Source organism: Mytilus galloprovincialis, chromosome 9 (genome assembly GCF_965363235.1).
Source record: "Mytilus galloprovincialis chromosome 9, xbMytGall1.hap1.1, whole genome shotgun sequence".
Lineage (NCBI taxonomy): Eukaryota > Metazoa > Mollusca > Bivalvia > Mytilida > Mytilidae > Mytilus > Mytilus galloprovincialis.
In genome coordinates, this window is record NC_134846.1 from 11,831,618 (window position 1) to 11,853,071 (window position 21,454).

Consider the following 21,454-nt stretch of genomic DNA (forward strand, 5'->3'; position numbering starts at 1 on the left):
ACAGATTAAGGCAATATAAATGTCTGCGTACCAATCTGATTATAGCCATTACAGTCAACAACTGGTAAACCCTTCTCAATGGCGGCAGACCTATGTAGGAATTCCATTGGTGATGTATGGGCTTCCGTGATAACCAAAGGACCTCCTTTCCCATGAAAAGCTACAATATTAAAAATTAAGTTCAAGCATTTGTCATGCATATTCAGGACACAACACATTATGTGTTCACCTCTAGATGTATATTTTACTGTGATGATGTGTTACTTTCTTTTTTATGAATAATTACTCCCATTCTCGCATCATTTATGCAAATGTAGTACCATGACAAATTGTGTATGTCATAAAAAAAGATTCGTCCAACATATTACTCGAAACATTTGGACTTTCCTGGAATACATGGGTAAGATTTGAAAGGCATAGATATCTTTTCATAGCATAATCTACGAACTCTTCTGAACGCAGAAGGAAAATGCTTTATTATTTGTGAAGTAAATGACATTCTCCAAACGTAGGTTTCAGTACTTGTGTCATCTTAGCTAGCCAAGGGTTACGATCCAGACCCCTTCTCTCCACTGGATCGTAAGCCTTGGCTATCAAAGATGACACAAGCGTTTCCATTTCTATAGAACTGCGGTGAACCAGACAAGGAAATGTCGGAACTAGTCTAGGTTATAGCAGGCCTTAGATGTATTTGGCTATGTTTTAGTCATATATCTCTTGGGCATTCCTGATAAATGTTAATCCAGTAATTGCGTTTCACAAAATGTTATTTTCATCAATCGTTTTCAGTTATAGATTTATATACGTTACATATAAAGACGTTTTTTAGTTTATGTTGCATGGACGTTAGGGTTTGTTCCTTTAATTTTTGCTTTATTGTGTTTGCAAGTAGTTGATTCATTGATTTACACCTTGTATCGTTTGTTTTAATTGTTTTCAACTTACATGAATTCATAAGTTCTGGTATTTGAATGTCCTCAGACTTTTTGAAATACGGAAGAACATCGTCATATCCCCATCCTACACATCCCTCATTTCTCCACTGGTCAAAATCATGGCGGCTTCCTCTGACGTAGTTCATTCCGTTCATACTTCCAGTTCCACCCAATACTTTACCACGCGTCGCTTTAGCTTTCTAAAAAAAGGAAATCTACATAGAACAATTGTTATGACCTACACAAATGTATTTTACGGTATGAATTTAGCTCATTGGTGTAGGCCGTATCGTGACCTGGTGTTGTTTACACCATTAAACGTAGGTCCCTTGTTGAAAGTTGTCTCATTGATAATCATAACACATCTTCCTTTTTGTGTTCCTTTCCCAATTGAGGAGCTTGTTATTGATCGGTATCGTTAGTTTCTGTCAGTCTTGTTTGTTTTTCCATTGTTGTTTTTAGCATAAATCAGGTCGATTATTTTCTCTTTTAAATTGTTTCACATTTTGCCAAGTACTTTTTATACGGTATAGGTTTTGCTCATTGTTGAAGGTCGCACAGTGGTTACAATGGTTTACATCCTTGTATGTTTTTGATTTCTTCAAAAGAAATCCTACTGAATTTCCTTTTTTCTACAGATTCATTCCTTCATACATCAGTTTAATGAAAAAAAAGTCAAAAAACGGGCTCCAATGATACCGACGACAGAAAAGTTTCTTATAATGAAAGTCAGATATATCAGTTTTGGTTAATGTTATGGACAATCTTTGAAACCATTATCAGACACATGTTATTCTGTAAAAGTATTGTATAATAAAAGAGCAAACTATCTTATTTATATCATGAAAACAACAAAATAGGCTACGATATATTAATAACTGTCATTGCTTTGTTTGAAAGCTTCTTTCTAAACACTTACTTTGTTTTTACTGGCAAAACATGAATATTTTTGTGGAACTGTATAAAACCCCCAGTTTACTTTGGATTTTAGTGCTCGTTTCCATGGCAAAGGTATTCGGGTATATTCGTTCTCTAGATAAGACCCACCAGCTTCTAGCAATAAAACTTTGACTGGATCCTCGGATAATCTGGTTGCAATTATACCTCCTGCAGATCCGGAGCCAACTGTAAAGTAACAAAAAAGTACAGAAAATTAGTTGATATGTTTTCACGCCGATAATATTTAACAAATTGCTTTCAAATTTGCAATTTACATGCAAAGCTATATTCTACAGAGTGTAGTTGAGCGGTGCTAAATATTCAAACGGTACTTTTTTCTCTTTCACTTTCAAATGTGGACAAACAGGAAAACATTGAAAATATCAGACACTAATAAATAATTGTTTTGATGAACTGAATGGCCGACAAAATTGTTTACAAACGGAATAACAAAGTCTCTACTTGTTGGCCCAACCAAGAAGTCAAGTGCAATCTTGAGATATGGCAACCACTTGGTATTCATACCGCTAAAGGTACATGCTTTTATATGTATAATTGAAGTTAAATGTTTGATGGTTTTGGTATTTTATCAATAGATATTTTATCGGAATAATTTAGATATGTTGCCTGATCAATTGACTTATGAAAAACAGTACTAGTATTCACTTAGGTCGTGGGATACTACGGAAGCGTATTGGCGCCACACATTTATTTTTTATAACGCAAACTAAACATTTGCAAAATAACTTAAACCTAAACCTTTGCAAAATAACGCAAACCTCTGCGATATAACGCAAACCTAAAAATGTGTTTAAAAAACGCAAATATTTGCGATCAAACATTTGCGTTTTAACGCAAACGTTTGCGTAATCACGCAAACCTTAGCGAAATAACTCAAACATTTGCGTTATAACGCAAATATCTTGATTTCAATTATTCATTAAGTTTTGTATATATGTCCGTCTGTCATTCATTTCGGTTGTGATTTACTAGTAGATAAAAAAAAACATACATACAAGGCCAAATCATTATTATATAAAAGATATGCATAGGAATAATGGAATACTTGAAGTGCAGTTATACATAAACATGATAAAAAAAAGACTGATTTATGCATCAGAAAAGTATATAATTTAAGGATGTACCAAACACTTTCACTAAAATTGATTTGGCTCGTTTATTTTTTATAAAATTTTGTCAAAGTATTAACTTTGACACTTTAACAAAAATATAAAAAAAAAAAATAAAAATTTGAACCAACCGTTTTGTCAGAAAGATTACACTGATTAGCAATTTGACAAACACCAATTTTGATCATTGAGAAGCTTAATATTCCTTTTACAACACAACGTAAAAATACGTTTAGTAGCTGATTTTACAGAGTTATCTCCCTGTAGTGTTAGGTACCACCTTAACAAGAAAATAGATATAGTATAGCATATAGGCATATCTAAATTGAAAGATCAAAAATAATGTCATACAATTGTGAAACTTCCAAGTCAAATAGACAAAACGATCTTTCAGCTTTAAAATGAATTATTAATTAGGAAACATTTTTTTTATAATTTTGAAGCAAGATATCTCAGAATATGATAGAAAGTCATTGAATTTTCATTTCAATGTAGTGAAATACTTTTAAGATGCTTGGGTAGCAATTTGAATGGAGAGAACATAGTTTTATTAATAAAACATCTTCATTCTATACATTTATTGCCAAAGGGTAGCTTGTTTGAATCTATCTTTACACAGTTCTCAAACGAGAGCTTACTTTGGAAGTATATTTATATTCGGTTATAGCTATATTAGAAGGGATGATTTTTTTTCTCGGTATAACCTCAAATTATTCAATTTCTTTGTAATACTAGTATATATACAAGTAGTAACATGGATATCGTTTTTGGGGGCCTTTATAGTTTGCTGTTCGGTGTGAGCCAATGCTCCGTGTTGAAGACCGTACTTTGGCATATGATGATTTACTTTTACGAATAGTGACTTAGATTGAGAGATTTCTTATTGACACTCATACCACATCTTCTTATATTAATCTGCTTTTTATTAGCCATTCTAATGCAACAACGTTTGTAACGTTCATTTTGATTGGATAACGTCACTTTCTTACATGGCATCAATTGACAATTGATGCTATGGGACGTACGCGCAAGCGCTGACGGCCTATGGCAGATTTTATATACATGTTTTAACGTTGTTTTTTGTTAGTTTCATTAGAATGGAGATAACAATATTGTATTTTAAGCTCTGACGGCATCAATTTGGGATTTGATGGTTGCAAATACCCGTTTACTGTCTCCGCTAACGCGTCGCCAGTAAACTTAATTTGCGACCATCAAATCCCCAATTGATGCCGTCGGAGCTTAAAATACAATACAGTTATCTCCTAATTGATATGTTCTAAATATTCAAGCATTTTACTTTGCATTGACTACAAAGGTGATAAATTTTAATATAGACAGCCTCCTCCATTAATAACTGATGTTTCCTTTAAGCCCCAGTCCCACTAGACCACGATCGCACCACGCTCACCGCGATCTAAAATAAATTTAGATCGTGGTGAGGTCGCGGTATGAGCGGCATGAAAATGTAAATTTTCGTTGCTTTCACGATGCTACTACGTCCTCTCTACGCTTCTACAAAAATCCCGCTACGATTATACCACGTTCTCACCGCGCTTATTCTGCGACCTCACTACGCTTATCAAGATCTTTCTACGCTCTTCACGTTATCACTACGACCATACCACGAGTTATCCGATTGCAACACGATCTTACTGCGATTATAATACGTTCTTACGACGATTATACTACGTTCATAGCGCGATCTTACTACATTCTCAGCAATAACGTCAACATCGTGTCCAATACAGTTCTTTCTATTTCTGATTAAATCGTAGATTTCTCGGAAACAATACAGTGCCACCAAAATCTACCAGAACACGTGGGCATGGTGGTAGGAGTTGATGTAGAGGCAGAGGGAGCAAAGTAACGAATCCTGATCAAGCAGATATGTCGGACCGACCAATCCAACCTAAATTACAACCTATTGCTGGTCCATAAAGCTCAATGACGATATTTTAGTGAACGATAGCAGAGATGACATAGATGTATCAATATATATAGGAAGATGTGGTATGAGTGCCAATGAGACAACTCTCCATCCAAGTAACAATTTATAAAAGTAAACCATTATAGGCAAAAGTACGGCCTTCAACATGGAGCCTTGGCTCACATCAATCAGCACGCTATAAAGGACCCGAAGTATTACTAGTGTTAAACCATTTAAACGGGAAAACCAACCGTCAAATCTATATAAAAACGAGAAGCATGGTTGAGCCGTTAGAGCAAATTGATAATTACATTCAAACAAACAAAATCTAGGGAGCTTTTTTATACATTTTATGTGAAAATGACAATGAAAATGATGGTCGTAGTGTGAACGTAGTCAGGTCGTAAGAAGAGCGTGATGAGGACGGCAAGGGCGTGCTAGAATTGTACTATGTGCGTGAACAGCGTGGTATAGTCGTAGTGGAAGCGTAGTTGGGTCGCAATGAGAACGTGATGGTCGTAGTGAGGTCGTGATAACGTCGATATGCGATCGTAGCGCAGTCTCTCCAAATAGAATCACGCTTTCGCTACGCTCTCGCTACGATTGTACAGCGACCTTTGCGATCTTACTACGATCTTAGTGCGCTCTCACTACGCTTCTAAAACGACCTGATTTCGCCACGACCGCACCACGATTGTTTTGAACATGTTCAAAGTTGGCCACGCTCTTCACGATCTTGAAGACCTCACCACGACCGTGATACGACCTGACCTTACTGCGATCTACACGATCGCACTACGATCATCAAAATTTGCATTTTTTTCACAGATCGTAGTGCGATCATGGCCTAGTGGGACTGGGGTATTAAGCCCCAGTCCCACTAGACCACGATCGCACTACGCTCACCACGATCTAAAATAAATTCAGATCGTGGTGAGGTCGCGGTATGAGCGGCATGAAAATGTACATTTTCGTTGCTTTCACGATGCTACTACGTCCTCATTACGCTTCTACAACGATCCTGTTACGATTATACCACGTTCTCACCACGCTTATTCTGCGACCTCACTACGCTTATCAAGACCTTTCTACGCTCTTCCCGTTCTCACTACGACCATACAACGATTTATGCGATTGCCACACGATCTTACCACGCTTCTACTGCAATTATAGCACGCTCGTCCCACGACCTTACTACGACCATACCACGCTCATACCGCGATCTTACTACGCTCTCAACAATAATGTCAGCACCGAACTCCATATAACTACTGTTTCATTCCTTAATTCTATTTCTCATTTATAAGAATATTTTACGGAAACAACACAGACATGCCACCATCGAACATCTCTGGAGGCATTCTTAAAAAATTGAAGAAGGAAGGTTCATCCTCAATTCTTAGCTCGCACATCAACTGATCATAATGACCAAACTGGAGCCTCATATTCGTTGCTAACCAAGGACGAATCCAAAAAGGACCTACGCCGTCTAAATGTACTTCGAATCCTTCTTCTTCGCTTTATCAATAACAACATCATGGCTTGGTCGTTAAGATTTTGTATCTGAGTTATTGATTAAAGAAGCATTACTACATGTACATGATCTTGTGTTTCCATGGTTCAATTGAAATGGATGTTACAAACAAAAACTGGAGAGCTTTTATACATTTATGTGACAATGACTAGAACTGGAAATAGTCGTTAATACGAACGTAGACAGGTCGTAAGAAGAGCGTGATGAGGACGGCATGAGCGTGCTAGAATCGTACTATGGTCTTGAACAGCGTGGTGTAAACGTGGTATGGTAAACGTGGTCTTATACCCCAGTCCCACTAGGCCACGATCGCACTACGATCTGTGAAAAAAATGCAAATTTTGATGATCGTAGTACGATCGTGTAGATCGCAGTAAGATCGTATCACGGTCGTAGTGAGGTCTTCAAGATCGTGATGAGCGTGGCTAACTTTGAACATGTTCAAAACAATCGTGGTGCGGTCATGGCGAAATCAGATCGTAGTAGAAGCGTAGTAAGGGCGCACTAAGATCGAAGTAAGATCGCAAAGGTCGCTGTACCATCGTAGCGAGAGCGTAGCGAAAGCGTGATTCTATTCGGAGAAACTGCGCTACGATCTCATTGCGACGTTATTACGGCCTCACTACGACCATCACATTCTCACTTCGACCCAACTACGCTTCCACTACGACTATACCACGCTATTCACGACCATAGTACGATTCTAGCACGCCCTTGCCGTCCTCATCACGCTCTTCTTACGACCTGACTACGTTCATACTACTATCATCATCCTCATTGTTATTTTCACATTAAAAATATTAAATATCTCAAGGTTTTGTTTGTATGTATGTAATTGGGACTTCTTGTTCATTTTGTCTTACGGCTCAACCATGCTTCTCGTTTTTATATAGATTAAACCGTTGATTTTCCCGTTTGTATGGTTTAACACTAGTAATTTTGGAGACCCTTTATAGCTTGCTGTTTGGTGTGAGCCAAGGCTCCGTGTTGAAGGCCGTTCCTTGGCCTATATTGGTTTACTTTTAAAAATAGTTACTTGGCGATGGAGAGTTGTCTCATTGGCACTCATACCACATCTTCCTATATCTATTGACATATCTGTGTCATCTCTGCTATCGTTCACTAAAATATCGTCAATTCAGCTTTATAGACCAGCAATAGGTTTTAATTTACGTCGGATTGGTCGGTCCGAAATAACTACTTGATCAAGATTCGTTACTATCAGAGCTCACTCTGCCACCACATCAACCCCTACCACCACGCCAACGTGTTCTAGTAAATTTTGGTGACATGACTATTACTATTGTTTTCGAGAAAACGTATTAATCAGAAATAGAAGGAATGGAACTGTATTCATATGGAACACGATGTTGACGTTATTGCTGAGAGCGTAGAATAGATCGCGGTATAATCGTAGTAAGAACGTGCTATAATCGCAGAAGAAGCGTGGTAAGATTGTGTTGCAATCTGATAACTCGTGGTACGGTCGTAGTGAGAACGTGATGAGTGTAGACAGATCTTTTATAAAAAATTGATAAGGGTACTGAGGTCGCAGAATAAGCGCTGTGAGAACGTGGTATAATCGTAGCGGGATCGTTGTAGAAGCGTAATGAGGACGTAGTAGCATCGTGAAAGCAACGAAAATTTACATTTTCATGCCGCTCATACCGCGACCTCACCACGATCTTTATTTATTTCAGATCGTGGTGAGCGTGGTGCGATCGTGGTCTAGTGGGACTGGGGCTTTAAATAAGAAATAAGATAAAACAAATGTTTGCGTAATTACGCAAATGTTTGCGTTATATCGCAAAATTTAATGTTTGCGTTAAATGTTTGCGTTATTTCGCAAATGTTTGAGTTATACGCAAACTTATCGCAAACGCAAATTTTTGCATTATAACGCAAAGGTTTGCGTAATTACGCAAAGATAGGAAGAAAAATAAAATAAAAACAAAATATGTGGCGCTAATACGCTTCCGTAGGTTTCAGTAAAGGTTATTATTTCTAAGTAATTAAAACCCATAGTTACAATGTATCTCACCAAAAGACATTGATTATTTGATAGTGTCAGAATATTAGTCTATCTCTCTTTAAAATGATACAATCTGACCAAAATCTTTTAGATATATTATAACTAGAAGCCCGCCAAATCCGGTACAATTGGGCATATGTTGAAACAAAGCGTTTTTAAATTTTCATGCAGAACGTCGACTGAGCTTGCGTGAAAGCAAATACGACACGGATCGATAACGGTCTCCGAATTGGGTTATTTTCTCAAAAAATGGCGTTTTTTGTGGAAAAAAAGATTGTTTCAAAGACAAATTTAGGAAGTACAAAACACTAAATTTATACGTCATATCACAAATATTTCCGACTTCGTATGGTTTCAGAGGAGTTGCGGCTCAATGAAATCGGTCTCTTCTATTGTAGTATATATTAAAAGTTGCAACTGGCAGTTACTGCATCATATAAAGTTGACTGATAGTGTAAACAATACAAACCAACAATGTAGTCGTAGTATTTTTTGAAAGGTTGATCAAATATACCATCCGGGTCTTTTTCGTCTGGTAATTGTGTTGACAAGAAGTTAAGGAGTGAAGCGTTGGCGCAAAGGGCTACTAGCGATGCCCCAAGAAACATTGCTCAAACAACACAATAATCTAAAATGCAAAAAAAAAAAAAACAATTTAACAAAATACTCAATACATTTGAATTATCAATTCAAAATAATATCTGTCTTTTTAATTTATAATACTGTACTTAATTACAGATTTTGACAAAGAATTCAGGATAACGCACTCTTAACATGCATAAATATTGCAGAGTTTTCTCATTGACACTCATAACACGTCTGTATATGTTTATGTTATCCATGCCCACCGTCATTTTGCAATTGAAGTCTTTTCGAATAATTCTCTAGAAAATATTTCAATAGATTTCAAAATTTATATTGTAAATATATATACACACTGCATTTATTCATAGATTAATAAAAAAAATATATTGTACCCTTACATCCAATCACAGCGCTCCTAATTTGACTTCCTTCACCTGCCTTGGGTACACAAAAGGCCAACCTAATGCTGGGAAAATTTTGTACTACCGTTTTCCCTACAGTGTATATCCACCTCGTTATCAACTTAATCTTTAGAATGCCAAAAGTCGTGAGTTCGGCAACGACCGGTTTAAATCAAAGACTTTAAAATTTGCTTATGCTGCTTCTTTTTTTGCTTATGGTTGGATTACTATGTCCGGTAAGGATGACATGTCTTTTTGTAGACTGTTCTTGTGAAGTTTCCAGGCTATGTTGACCTTGGATGCATTTGGTTATTTTACCTAGGCCTTTTTAGTTATACAACTCATGTATTTATAGAATCAAGCATTTTTAGATTTTTTTTCAGTTTGAGCGTTCCCGTCGGACACACGAAATTTATAAATTGTTAATTCCATTTGATTCTGTAATATTCCGTGACACAGGAACAGAAGAGAGATTATAACATTATCAAGTTGATACCAAATCTTCCTGAATGTGCATGCTGTTTTTTTTTAGTTTTGTAAAAAATACTTTTATTTATTTGAAGAAGAACAAAAAAACATATAAATTCAGATCAGTGAAAAAATGTAATGTTAGATTAGGTTGATCTTATTTAGAATGTGAATTTATGTTACGTAGATATTTGTCAATAAGTTGCTTGAAAAAAATATATCTTTACGCCACAACTCCGAATAAAGTCGTTGAGTTTGTATAGTTTACACTGCTTCTTATATAACTTTATCGAAAATGATTGCTGTAACTAAAAGTTTTCTTCTAAACTTTCCTGACGATATCACAAAACAATTATCCACACAGAAGTTTGGTGGTTCTTTCCGTGCACTAAAGTATCCTTTACTAATGAAATATGATCGCCACAAAATAGCCATAGTGCCGAAAATGGAATAAGAACATAAAAAATCTATCAATCACCATATATTTAAGACTTTTTAGCATACCCACTTCGAGTCATGTAATTGTATGATCATATATATACGAGGCTGGACATCAAAGAGTCATAATCATGTCCACTGAAACGACATTCTAACAAATAATAAATATGCAAAGCACTTACCTTAAATAAATTACATGGTTTGAATTACTGTACAATGTATCAAAGAAACTGAAAACGTCAGCTGTATCTTACATAAATGATAAAAACAGAATTATATCTCAAAAATTTCATTCTACTACCAGTTTATATTGATAAGTTGTAGAAATAATCGTTAGATTAACTAATTACATAAAAAGTTCTCATGTTCACTCTTAATGTGTTTTTTTCCCCGTTAAATTACATCAAATTTCAATTTTTTTATTTTAATTTTAACATTCTAAATTTTAGCTTCAAAGTTGCAAAATTAGTGTAAAAAATATGGCTATTTTAAGACTTCAGCTTGTCTGGTTGTATATTTGTGATACGTATGTTTTGTTTGTTTTTGTTACAAACTTATCCTTGAAGGATCACGACTGTTAACTTTTCAACCCGTTGATTGTGTATAATACTTATATATATATGACAAGATAACATGACGAGAGAAGTTCCACATGTAGTTTAAAAGAAGAAAAAGAAAAAGAAACAAGTTAATTACATGTTGTTTAAAAGAAGAAAAAGAAAAAAAAAACAAGTTAATTACATGTAGTTTAAAAGAAGAAAAAGAAAAAAACAAGTTAATTTAGTTTAACTGTATATAGATTTCCATTTATTTCAATTACCCTTCATAAAAAAGAGACTCTAGGGAACCTGGGTTTTTTGCCTAAAATTGAAAGTATGCACTTCTATCTGTAATGTTTGGAAGTTATTTGAGCTTTTATTTTTGACTTTCTGATCTTTTTTTTTATATATTCAGAGTTCCCAGTCGTTTCTATATACTTTATGGGTTAAATAATTTTAAAGTCCAACATGCAAAATGATAGCTAAAAAGAATGTAACTCTTATTTAAACTCAATAACTGTTATTGGGAGTCAATCGCTGATTACGATTTGTTCTACTTTTCTCTGTTTGATATTTTGTTGAAATATCTTCAGAGTTTATATGTTAACTGTGAACGTTTTGTATGGAACAAATATCAGCATATTAACCCGAGTGATTCGATTTTATGATTATATCATTATAAAACAAATAAAGTAAATAACTTATGGAAAAGTGGATCTCGTAATAATACTCTCTTATTGGTTTTGGTTTTCAATTCTTTTAATAATAAGATAATTATTATTTCGAAATAACTGTGTTACTGTGGATTGAGATAAGATTGAATAACGGATAAAGCCGTCATACTTTAATACGTTTTATTGGTCATTATCGAAGTGGAACTAATTGGAGAAAAAAAGAAGGGGAAAATCAAGGATGCATAGACAGTTTCAATATTTGATCAAACTTTTAATTCTATGTGAAATATGGACAGGTATGTTTTTTTTTTATGTTACAAATTCGATTCCAATGTCTTTCAGTGCTTAAAATTGAGTTAGACGCGTACACATGTTGATGAGTGTAGTTCTTTTTTGAAGAGATCCCACTTGCAATCATACAATATCTCCAAATTTTAATAGATGTAAGAAGATAGGGCATGAGTGACAATGAGACAACTCTCCATCCAAGCCACCATTTGTATAAAATTAAAACCATAATAGGTCGAAGTACGGTCTTCAACACGGAGACTTGGTATGTTACATCTGTATAAATAAGAAGAGGTGGTATGAGTGCCAATTAGACAACTCTCCATCTAAGTCAAAATCTATACAAGTAAACCTTTATAGGTTCTAAGTCTTAAAAATGGAGCATTGGCTCACTCTGAACTGCAAGCTATAAAGGGTTCCAAAAATGACTAGTGTAAAACAGGCAAACCAACGGTCTTCTAAAAAAAGAGAAACAAGAAACACTTATTAACCACATCAACAAACGACATCTACTAATCATAAAATTCCTTTATACATTATGAACATTCAAACGAGAGAAAAAAATAACGGCCTGATTCAGTTATAAAACAATATAAATTAGGCAATTAATTTTCTTTTAAAGTAAATTGTTTCACATTTTTCATGATCGGGCCTCTTAATTATAGCCGCCCATACGGTATGGGATTTCTCATTGTTGTATGGTTGCCTATAATTGCTTACATTTATTTCATTTGAACTTTGTCATGTATAGCTGTTGTTTTTCGTCAATTAAACATAAAAATGAGGAGATGTTGTATGATTAACAATGAGACAACTCCACTGAGAACTAATGACATCGAAGTTAACAGCTATTGGTCACCAATAATGAGCAAAACCCATACCAAGATCTATCTGCCCTGAAATTTTCAGATGAATCGGACAACCCGTTGTTGGGTTGATGCCCCTGAATTGGTAATTTTAAGGAAATTTTGCTGTTTTTGGTTATCATCTTGAATATTATTATAGATAGAGATAAACTGTAAACTGCAATAATGTTCAGCAAAGTAAGATTTACAAATAAGTCAACATGACCGAAATGGTCAATTGACCCCCTAAGGAGTTATTGTCCTTTATAGTCAATTTTTAACAATTTTCTAAAATTTGTAAATTTTTATTAACATTTTCCACTGAAACTACTGGGCCAAGTTCATTATAGATGGAGATAATTGTAAGCAGCAAGACTTTTTAGTAAAGTAAGATGTACAAACACATCACCATCACCGAAACACAATTTTGTCATGAATCCATCTGCTTCCTTTGTTTAATATTCACATAGATCAAGGTGAGCAACACAGGTTCTTTAGAGCCACTAGTTTTTAAATTGAACGCATACATGTAGTTGACAGATGTCTGGATGTACAGGTTCTTTTGTATTTTTTTTTTCAAACGTATACTTTCCGAGAAGGTGTTTTAATTAGTTTATTATACATGTAATATATATAGTTTGATAATTATTACTGAGCAGTACTATCATTTTAATTGGTACATGTATAACTCGTCCAGCTGATAAAGATACAAAAGGTTGTCACACATGATAACTTTTTTAGGTGAAAAGATGAAATCAATCTTTTAATTGCATTGCAATGTTCCAATCTTTAAACGGAATGCTTTAAAGTTCCATATTTGCATAAAAAACTAATAATAATTCTGTAATACTAAACTTTGAGAAAAACATTAATGTTCAGAATATTTTTTGTTTATTTTTATGCAATCGACAATTGACAGAATACAATAAATGTATTGTTCACTTGCATTAGCAGTTACATATAATCGACATTTTTTCTGTATTCGTGCTTTAAAATGAAGAATATGTTAAAAGATCCACTGAGACTATAGATGATTATAGATAAACACAAGCCTATCTTCAACAAATGAATAATTCAATCCGTTAATCGACATCAATTTACTTCAAAAGTAAAATAATGGATAAAAATGCAATATATTAAAGTACATACTAGTAATTTATTCATGCTTAATGGTAAATATCAAATGAATACATTGATTCGTTTCATTAAGAACTATATATATGCTCCTTGATGACTTTGACATTGAAAAAACGTTAAAACAAAAACAAAACAAAACGGTAGACACTTCAAATATCAGTAATGGACTGAATGTTTTTTTCAAGTACGTGCTTACTCCTGAGGAATAAGTATTTCATCGAATAATTCATGACATGATCAACTCTAATAGCTATGTTAATAGATGGAATGCTCTCTAAACATGCTTAGTATTGGTTTCATATCATTCCAACCAGATTTATAGAATAAATTGTTTTGTACCATTAGGGAAAAATATGTTTAAGGTATTGCGGCATTTTAAATAAGATACAAATTAAATGTACAATACATATTACATGTATATAATGTCACGTCGAAATCTACGATGCGTGTATCTGGTTCTACGATATATGTTATAAATTCATAGCTGGCTTGACGATATATGTTATAAATTCATAGCTGGCTTGACGATTTCTGCTATAAATTCATAGATGGCATGACGATATTCATAATATACTAATAGACGGTTTGACGAATTCTGTGATATAAATATATTGGATACGACCCTGTCTTCGATACATAATATGTATAGCTTGTATGACGATATTTATGAGATATTTTTAGCTGGTACAATGATAACTGTGATAAATTTATAGCTGGTACGACGATATCTATAATATATTCATAGTCGGTACGATGATATCTGTGATAAAAATATAATTGATACGACACTATCTTTGATACGTAACTCTGGTTCGATGATATCCATGACAAATATATTCATGCAGCTCGTACGACAATATATATTATAATATTTATAGCTGGAATCACGATATATATATGATATATTTATAGCTGGTAAGACGATATTCATGCTATATCAATAGCTGATTGGGCAATATCTACAATATATTAATATCTACAACATATTAATATATAGCTGTTAAAACGGCACTTACGAGAAATATATAATTATGTAACGATGATAAGAGAAATAAATTCTAGATTGATGGATTGCACAGATTCTAAATAGTGCGGAATGTTATATTATTTTACTCCATTTGTATTGGCATGCAGTACTTTATTAACAGGTAGGTTGAAGATGTTTTAAAAATATCATGCATCGCAGCTGTTTTTTTGTTGTTGTAGGTGTATCTTTGTTGTAGGTATCGTTTGATTGAAGGTGTCTTTTGGTTATAGCTGTTTATGGTTGTAAGTGTCTTTGGTTGTAGGTGTCGTTTGATCGGTGCCGCATTGATGTAAACATCACAATTCTTTCTTATTCATATACTATACATTTTTTTATCTTATAAATTCTTTCCGTTGTCTTGAAGTTGTGTGATTTGTTTTCGGTGAACCTTATTTTAGGGTAGATATAGTATAATGATTAATACACATCTTTGAGAAGAATATCGGAGTCAAAGCTTAATTTATGAATACTCTTTTAAAAAGTTAATTACCCTTACAAAACTAAGAAAATTTTCTCTGTTTATTGTATCCCCGTCATTAAATTAAGACATTTAAGAATATTTGAAGAAATTTTTTGAAAGCATTTCAATTTCACTCTTTCATACATTACAATAAACGAACCCTTATATCTTGAAATCCATCTTATACAGTTTGAATATAAAATCATTCTGTTAGATAATCAGTTATTATGGAAAATAAGATGTGGTATGATTGCCAAAGAGACAATTCTCCACAACAGAACAAATGATACAGAAATAAACAGCTATAGGTCACCGTACGGATTTCAACAATGGACAAAGCCCATACCACATTGCCAGCTATACAAGATTCCGAAATCCCAAATGTAAAACAATTCAAAACGAAAAAAACTAACAGCCTAATTAATGTACAAAAAATAAACGAAGAACAAATATGGAACACAGCAACAAACGACAACCATTGAATTACAGGCTGCTGACTTGGGACAGGCACATACATACAGAATTTGGCAGTGTTAAACATGTTAGCGGGGCGCCAACCCTCCCCTAACCTGGGACAGTGATGTCACATTACAACATAAGAACAAACTATGAAAATCCGTTGAAAAGGCTTAAATCATCAGATGGATACAAAAAGAAATACATATAACAAACACATGTGGACGTGACAGGGTATTTGTACATCCCAACAACAAAAAGACACTAGGTACAGATCTGAGAGTACTCGAAGTTTTTTGACAGCTAGTTAAAAGCCAATAACAACTAAAAACAAATCATGTATCTAAGACTAAATACAGAAACATGAATACTTTTTTTAACATTTAACAGTGAGAAAATTTACATATTGAAAATTGAGCATATATGCCTTGTTATAATTATGAAAGTCCTTTTATTTCTATTTTCCAGTTTCTAGTGTCGAGTCGAAAAGAGAAGTCTCCATATGTACACAAACCGGTTCCTACCAAATTTTAAATACGGTACCAATCACGCAAACGAATCAAACGTCCTTGACATTTTCTGTTAAGACATGCAAGCATGCAAGAATCATTTTGACTGACAATACAACTTCATTTAGACCCGCATATATAATTATAATTGGATTATGGACTAAACATCAGATAGTGTCTCGAATCACCACGTGTTTTAGTGAAAAATTCACGAGATGTTTATATTCTTCAATAGAAACTCCTTCTATTTTGAGTTGTAGTGAGTTTAGAACATTTTGGGTATCATGGAACACCAATATCACGTTTGGACAAGGGGACATCATCGGAGATAACATTACAAGATCGGAGATGCTGTACAATGAAGTGGTCATTGATGTTATTGGAATTCAAACTGTATCTGGTGATAATGATAAATGGACATTCAACTCAGGTAACGTATTTGTTTGCCCCATTTATGGCCATTATGTTTTCTGGTCTGTGCGTCCGTTTGTCCGTCCGTCCGTTCGTTCCGCTTCAGGCTAAAGTTTTTGGTCGATTTAGTTTTTGATGAAGTTGACGTTCAATCAACTTGAAACTTGTATACAGGTTCCTTATGGTATGATCTTTCTAATTTAAATGCCAAATTAGAGTTTTTACCCTATTGTCACGGTCCACTGAACATAGAAAATGATAATGCGGATGGGGCATCCGTGTACTAGAGACATATTCTTGTTTAGAATATTAATGTATAATATATCTTTTATCAATATAAATAAGAAGATGTGGTACGACAACCCTTCATCCAAGTACAATGTATAAAAAGTTATCAATTAAATGTCAAACAAGGAGCATTGGTTCACACCGAACAGCACATATAAAAATCTTCTTCTATATAAATGATCCCAGATTAAAAATTTGACGAAAAGTCCATTTTACAAAATCATTACTTGAAATCCGACTGGTGTTGCCAAATGACATTTTGATGCGAGCTACTTTCCTATTAGGTGGTAATAAATGGTTAGCACCGAAACAGAGCATACGTTGAAAAATTGATAAAGATTAAGTTAAAATTTGGCCATGGTAATTTTCATAGGTATTTGGGGACAGCACAATTACTTTTGCCCTCCCATTTTCCAAAATCCGTTATTTTTTTAGTTTTCCATTCATTTCAAATATGTTCGCGCTTTTCTGTATTAAAGAACATAATTATATATATACAATTTTCTGATATTTGCTATTTACTATCAATTCCTAGTATACTATCCACAGTATATGACACACAAACTCAGTTGAGCAGATTAAAATTTTTTGTTCGAAAGTTTTGAATGACAGGGTTATCTCCCATATCATCTATGTTACTGATAAACGATACGCTTGTCTGGAAATTTGAAAATTTTGACCTGAATAAAATGATAGCAGAGTAAGGGTGTCTTTGATAAGAAAATCAATACATGAGATATGAACATACCACTGTCTCAGGTTAGGGGGATGGTTAGGATCCCGCTAACATGTTTAACCCCGCCACATTATTTATGTATGTGCCTGTCCCAAGTCAGGAGCCTGTAATTCAGTGGTTGTCGTTTGTTTATGTGTTACATATTTGTTTTTCGTTCATTTTTTTTACATAAATAAGGCCGTTAGTTTTCTCGTTTGAATTGTTTTACATTGTTTTATCGGGGCCTTTTATAGCTGACTATGCGGTATGGGCTTTGCTCATTGTTGAAGGCCGTACGGTGACCTATAGTTGTTAATGTCTATGTCATTTTGGTCTTTTGTGGATAGTTGTCTCATTGGCAACCATACCACATCTTCTTTTTTATATGATGAAGTCACATAGAAATAATTTTTTTTTTAAATATAAAGTCATATGACAGTCACACAAGTGACCGGTAAAACAATGTTAATTCAATTCTTGCACCAATGCATACATATATCATAAACTTAGTCTTCTCTGCACGATTTTGTCATTTTTTTCTCATAAATTTCGTATAAATGTCAAAAAATATTTCAATTAGGTCAGTGTTGTTGTGAAAATATGTCAGCTAATTAATTGTCGTGTTTTGAAGCCGAAGTTAAACGATTGTCACCCGTTGTAAACAATCAACAGAGAAGCATGGATATTCAGGTAAACACGTGTATAACAGGTACAATAAGATAAAGTTTATCTTGATGACGGAGCGATGTTTACGTTTGGATTTCCAATTTCGCACTTGCGTATTGCGATCACCGGATGTTTACGAGAAAGGTCACGCCCTGCATACGGAAAACGTGTCGTCGAATTGTTTGCTGGAAGCAAGCAAATTAAAAAAAGTAAACTTCTTCTAAATTTGGACAAGTTATTGGATTTGATCTAGAAAAAAGTATATGTACACAAGTTTTATAATAAAAACTAGCCATTTAGTTATAAAAAAAAAAACATATCCATAATTTATTTTTAATTTGAACTTTCATATGACTTGGAAGATGGGTAAGCAATTAAAAATGGCGACTTAGATCCCTTTAGACTTTTTCAGTATACGGATATGGTGAGTAAACTGCACATTACTAGAAAATAAAGAAATATTTATGCCAACTTTACTGTAATTTTAGTTGATAATTTAATACAAATAGACAGGAAATACGATTTTGTTTTTGAAAAACAAAGATAAAAATATTCTTAATCTGCTTACTGAGTTCCTATGCATAGGGGTAAATACAAATATTATGTATGAGAACAAGGGTATATTTATTATCAGAAAAATGTTAACTTATTATTACTAGATTTAACTAACTGCAATTATTCTTAGAGTTGTAACATTGCACATATTTTAAACCGCGCCATATGCGCGTTAAATTATATCTATTGTTTAAAACAGTTTGTTGTCCCATGTATCTGCCTGACATAATAGATCGTTATAAATGAGAATTGCAACTTCCGGCATAAAAGATCGTTATAGATAAGGATTGCTACTTCCGATGATGTATGCATATTTCAGATAAAATACCACTATATTGCATTGTCCTTTCTTATTACATCAACTATGGGCGAGTTTTCAATTCATATAAACATCTATAAACTTTCATGACACCACTCGAGAATGCAAACCATTAAATATATCATAAGCATTGTCTTATATCTAGTATATGTATATCAGAATTACAATTTACAATTTGTTTAGAATAAATAATCGTACTGTAATTTTTTTTCAGAAATCAATGATACAATTGGTATAAATGCTGCCATTGTTTGCGAAGGAGAAGATGAAACAACAACTCTTCCGGATATTCCACCGAATTGTACATGTTCATGCATACCCAGTGGGAATCATTGGGAATATCTGAATGACCTCAATTTAACAACGGAACAATTATATTTACATCTAAAGGATCGTCTTTCAGATTTAAAAGCCTCCATTTCAATAAATCTGAAAAGTACTAGAATCGCTAAATCTAAATTGAGGTGTGCAGATGATAATCGTTCTGTTTCACGTTTCGCTGGTGTGATTGGTTCACTTGTTTTGGTTGCTGTCGCTAGTTTTATTGTTTATTTAGATTTAGTGGGGCTCGTCATTAAGTCTTGAAAACTGTACATCATTTTTTTTTCGTTTCAACTCCTTGGAATGTTAGTTATGCAAGAAATTATGCAAAAACGTTTTCATTTGATAAATTGTCTCACAAGCCAGAACTATCTTTAAAAAGTTCCCGTCACAGTCTTTTTAGCTATATGCAATGATGTAATAAAATTAAGGAAGATTGCTCTTCATGTTTTTGAATTTTTGCCAGATGTTCAGGATCCTCTGAATTTATCCATGTATATTCAGGCTCCTTTGATTTTATCCATGTATATACTTTCAATTTATATAGCAGTCATTTAAAAGCTTGATATTACGAAACAGAGTAGCGAACATCTTTAAATTAGGTTTTAGTTTCTAGTTGTAATGTGGGTGTAAGAGCGTTGACAGATTGAAGCTCATTTTGGAGAAAGAGTTGTGAATATCGAGAGACTATGGACCATAAGACTGTAAATTTAGGAGAATGTTTCAAGTATGTTGACATTCAATTGCCTTATCAAAATGATAAATAAAACTTCATAATGATGTCTCTGTTATGTGGTTATGCGTGTACATTAGGATAACTAGAAAAATATTATTTAGTATGTCAGTTTAAATTCAATTTTGTATCTTATTACAATGTCATTATTCTGTATATTTCTATGATATTTTTCACTGGACGTTAAAGAGCCACCCGTTTATACTGACATTAAAATGAGTATTGAATTACGGCTGGTTAATTAGTTCAACAAATCCTTAAAAACAAATCATGAAAAAGAAGTCTATATACATGTAATAAGGTAGCTGGATTTATACAACAAGATTTGTTTGTAAAACTCTCATAATTTTTCCATAATGAACATACCAAAACTACCGGCTAGATCTTTATAGTAAATTTACATAATATATGCAGTGGAAGCTACTCTTTAAAATATCAACAGTTCTGTTTAAATAATCTTCTGTAGTTCTGTTTTTCGACAAAAGCAAAAATCATTTAAGGGCAAAACATCGTATAAGATGACTATAATATTGACAATTTCTTCTATTCTTCGATCTTGTCTTGCTAATCATATTTGCAATTCGAACTTCCATCTATGTTTCAATGTTCTTAAGATGCTGATTTCAGCAATATTATGTATTGAAAGTTTTGGTCATGCTAATCATTTGTTTTCTTAAGTTGTTATCTTATATAGTTTTCAAGATAAAAGGCAAACATAAAAAAAAACACAGTGGTAAACATTGCATTTTTGTGAAGACAGAGCAATACACAAACAAAAATAAGGAATCGACTCACCCTTATGGCCTTTTTTATTTGACTTTTTTGCTGATCTTGTTCTGTAGATCTTTATTGCTTTTAAAGCTTTTTTTTACCTTTGTCAATAATAAAGGCAACAGTAGTATACTGCTGGTTACAAGTCATAAATCGATTTAAATAAAACAAATTCAGGATACAAACTAAAACCGAGGGAAACACATCAACTGTCAATGGAAAACAACGAAACAACTGTTACAGAAACACTGAAGTGCAACAACAAACAAACAACAATGCAACATACATAACTAGAGGCTCTAAAGAGCCTGTGTCGCTCACCTTGGTCTATGTGAATAGTAAACAAAG

At 33.7% G+C, this 21,454-nt stretch overlaps 1 protein-coding gene and 1 long non-coding RNA gene across 3 annotated transcripts in view; one reads left to right on the forward strand and one right to left on the reverse strand.

Annotated features, from left to right (window-relative positions):
• Positions 1 to 10,636, reverse strand: part of LOC143044408 (glucose dehydrogenase [FAD, quinone]-like) — a 23,588-nt gene extending 12,952 nt beyond the window's left edge. The window contains exons 1-5 of the mRNA XM_076216415.1: positions 10,575 to 10,636; positions 8,970 to 9,128; positions 1,855 to 2,060; positions 946 to 1,135; positions 32 to 160 (exon numbers count right to left, since the gene is read on the reverse strand). Of these exons, the coding sequence (XP_076072530.1) occupies positions 32 to 160; positions 946 to 1,135; positions 1,855 to 2,060; positions 8,970 to 9,108 (664 nt within the window). The 5' untranslated portion in view covers positions 9,109 to 9,128; positions 10,575 to 10,636. The remainder of the gene's footprint in view (positions 1 to 31; positions 161 to 945; positions 1,136 to 1,854; positions 2,061 to 8,969; positions 9,129 to 10,574) is intronic.
• A 1,179-nt stretch (positions 10,637 to 11,815) lies between these two features.
• On the forward strand, positions 11,816 to 20,383 carry LOC143046631 (uncharacterized). Of its 2 annotated transcripts, none has more exons than XR_012969197.1 (3): positions 11,816 to 11,901; positions 16,287 to 16,757; positions 19,496 to 20,383. It is a non-coding gene; the product is annotated as an uncharacterized LOC143046631 (long non-coding RNA). The 2 variants fall into 2 exon arrangements; XR_012969196.1 differs by lacking the exon at positions 11,816 to 11,901 and adding an exon at positions 14,745 to 15,023.
• The last annotated feature ends 1,071 nt before the right edge of the window (positions 20,384 to 21,454 follow it).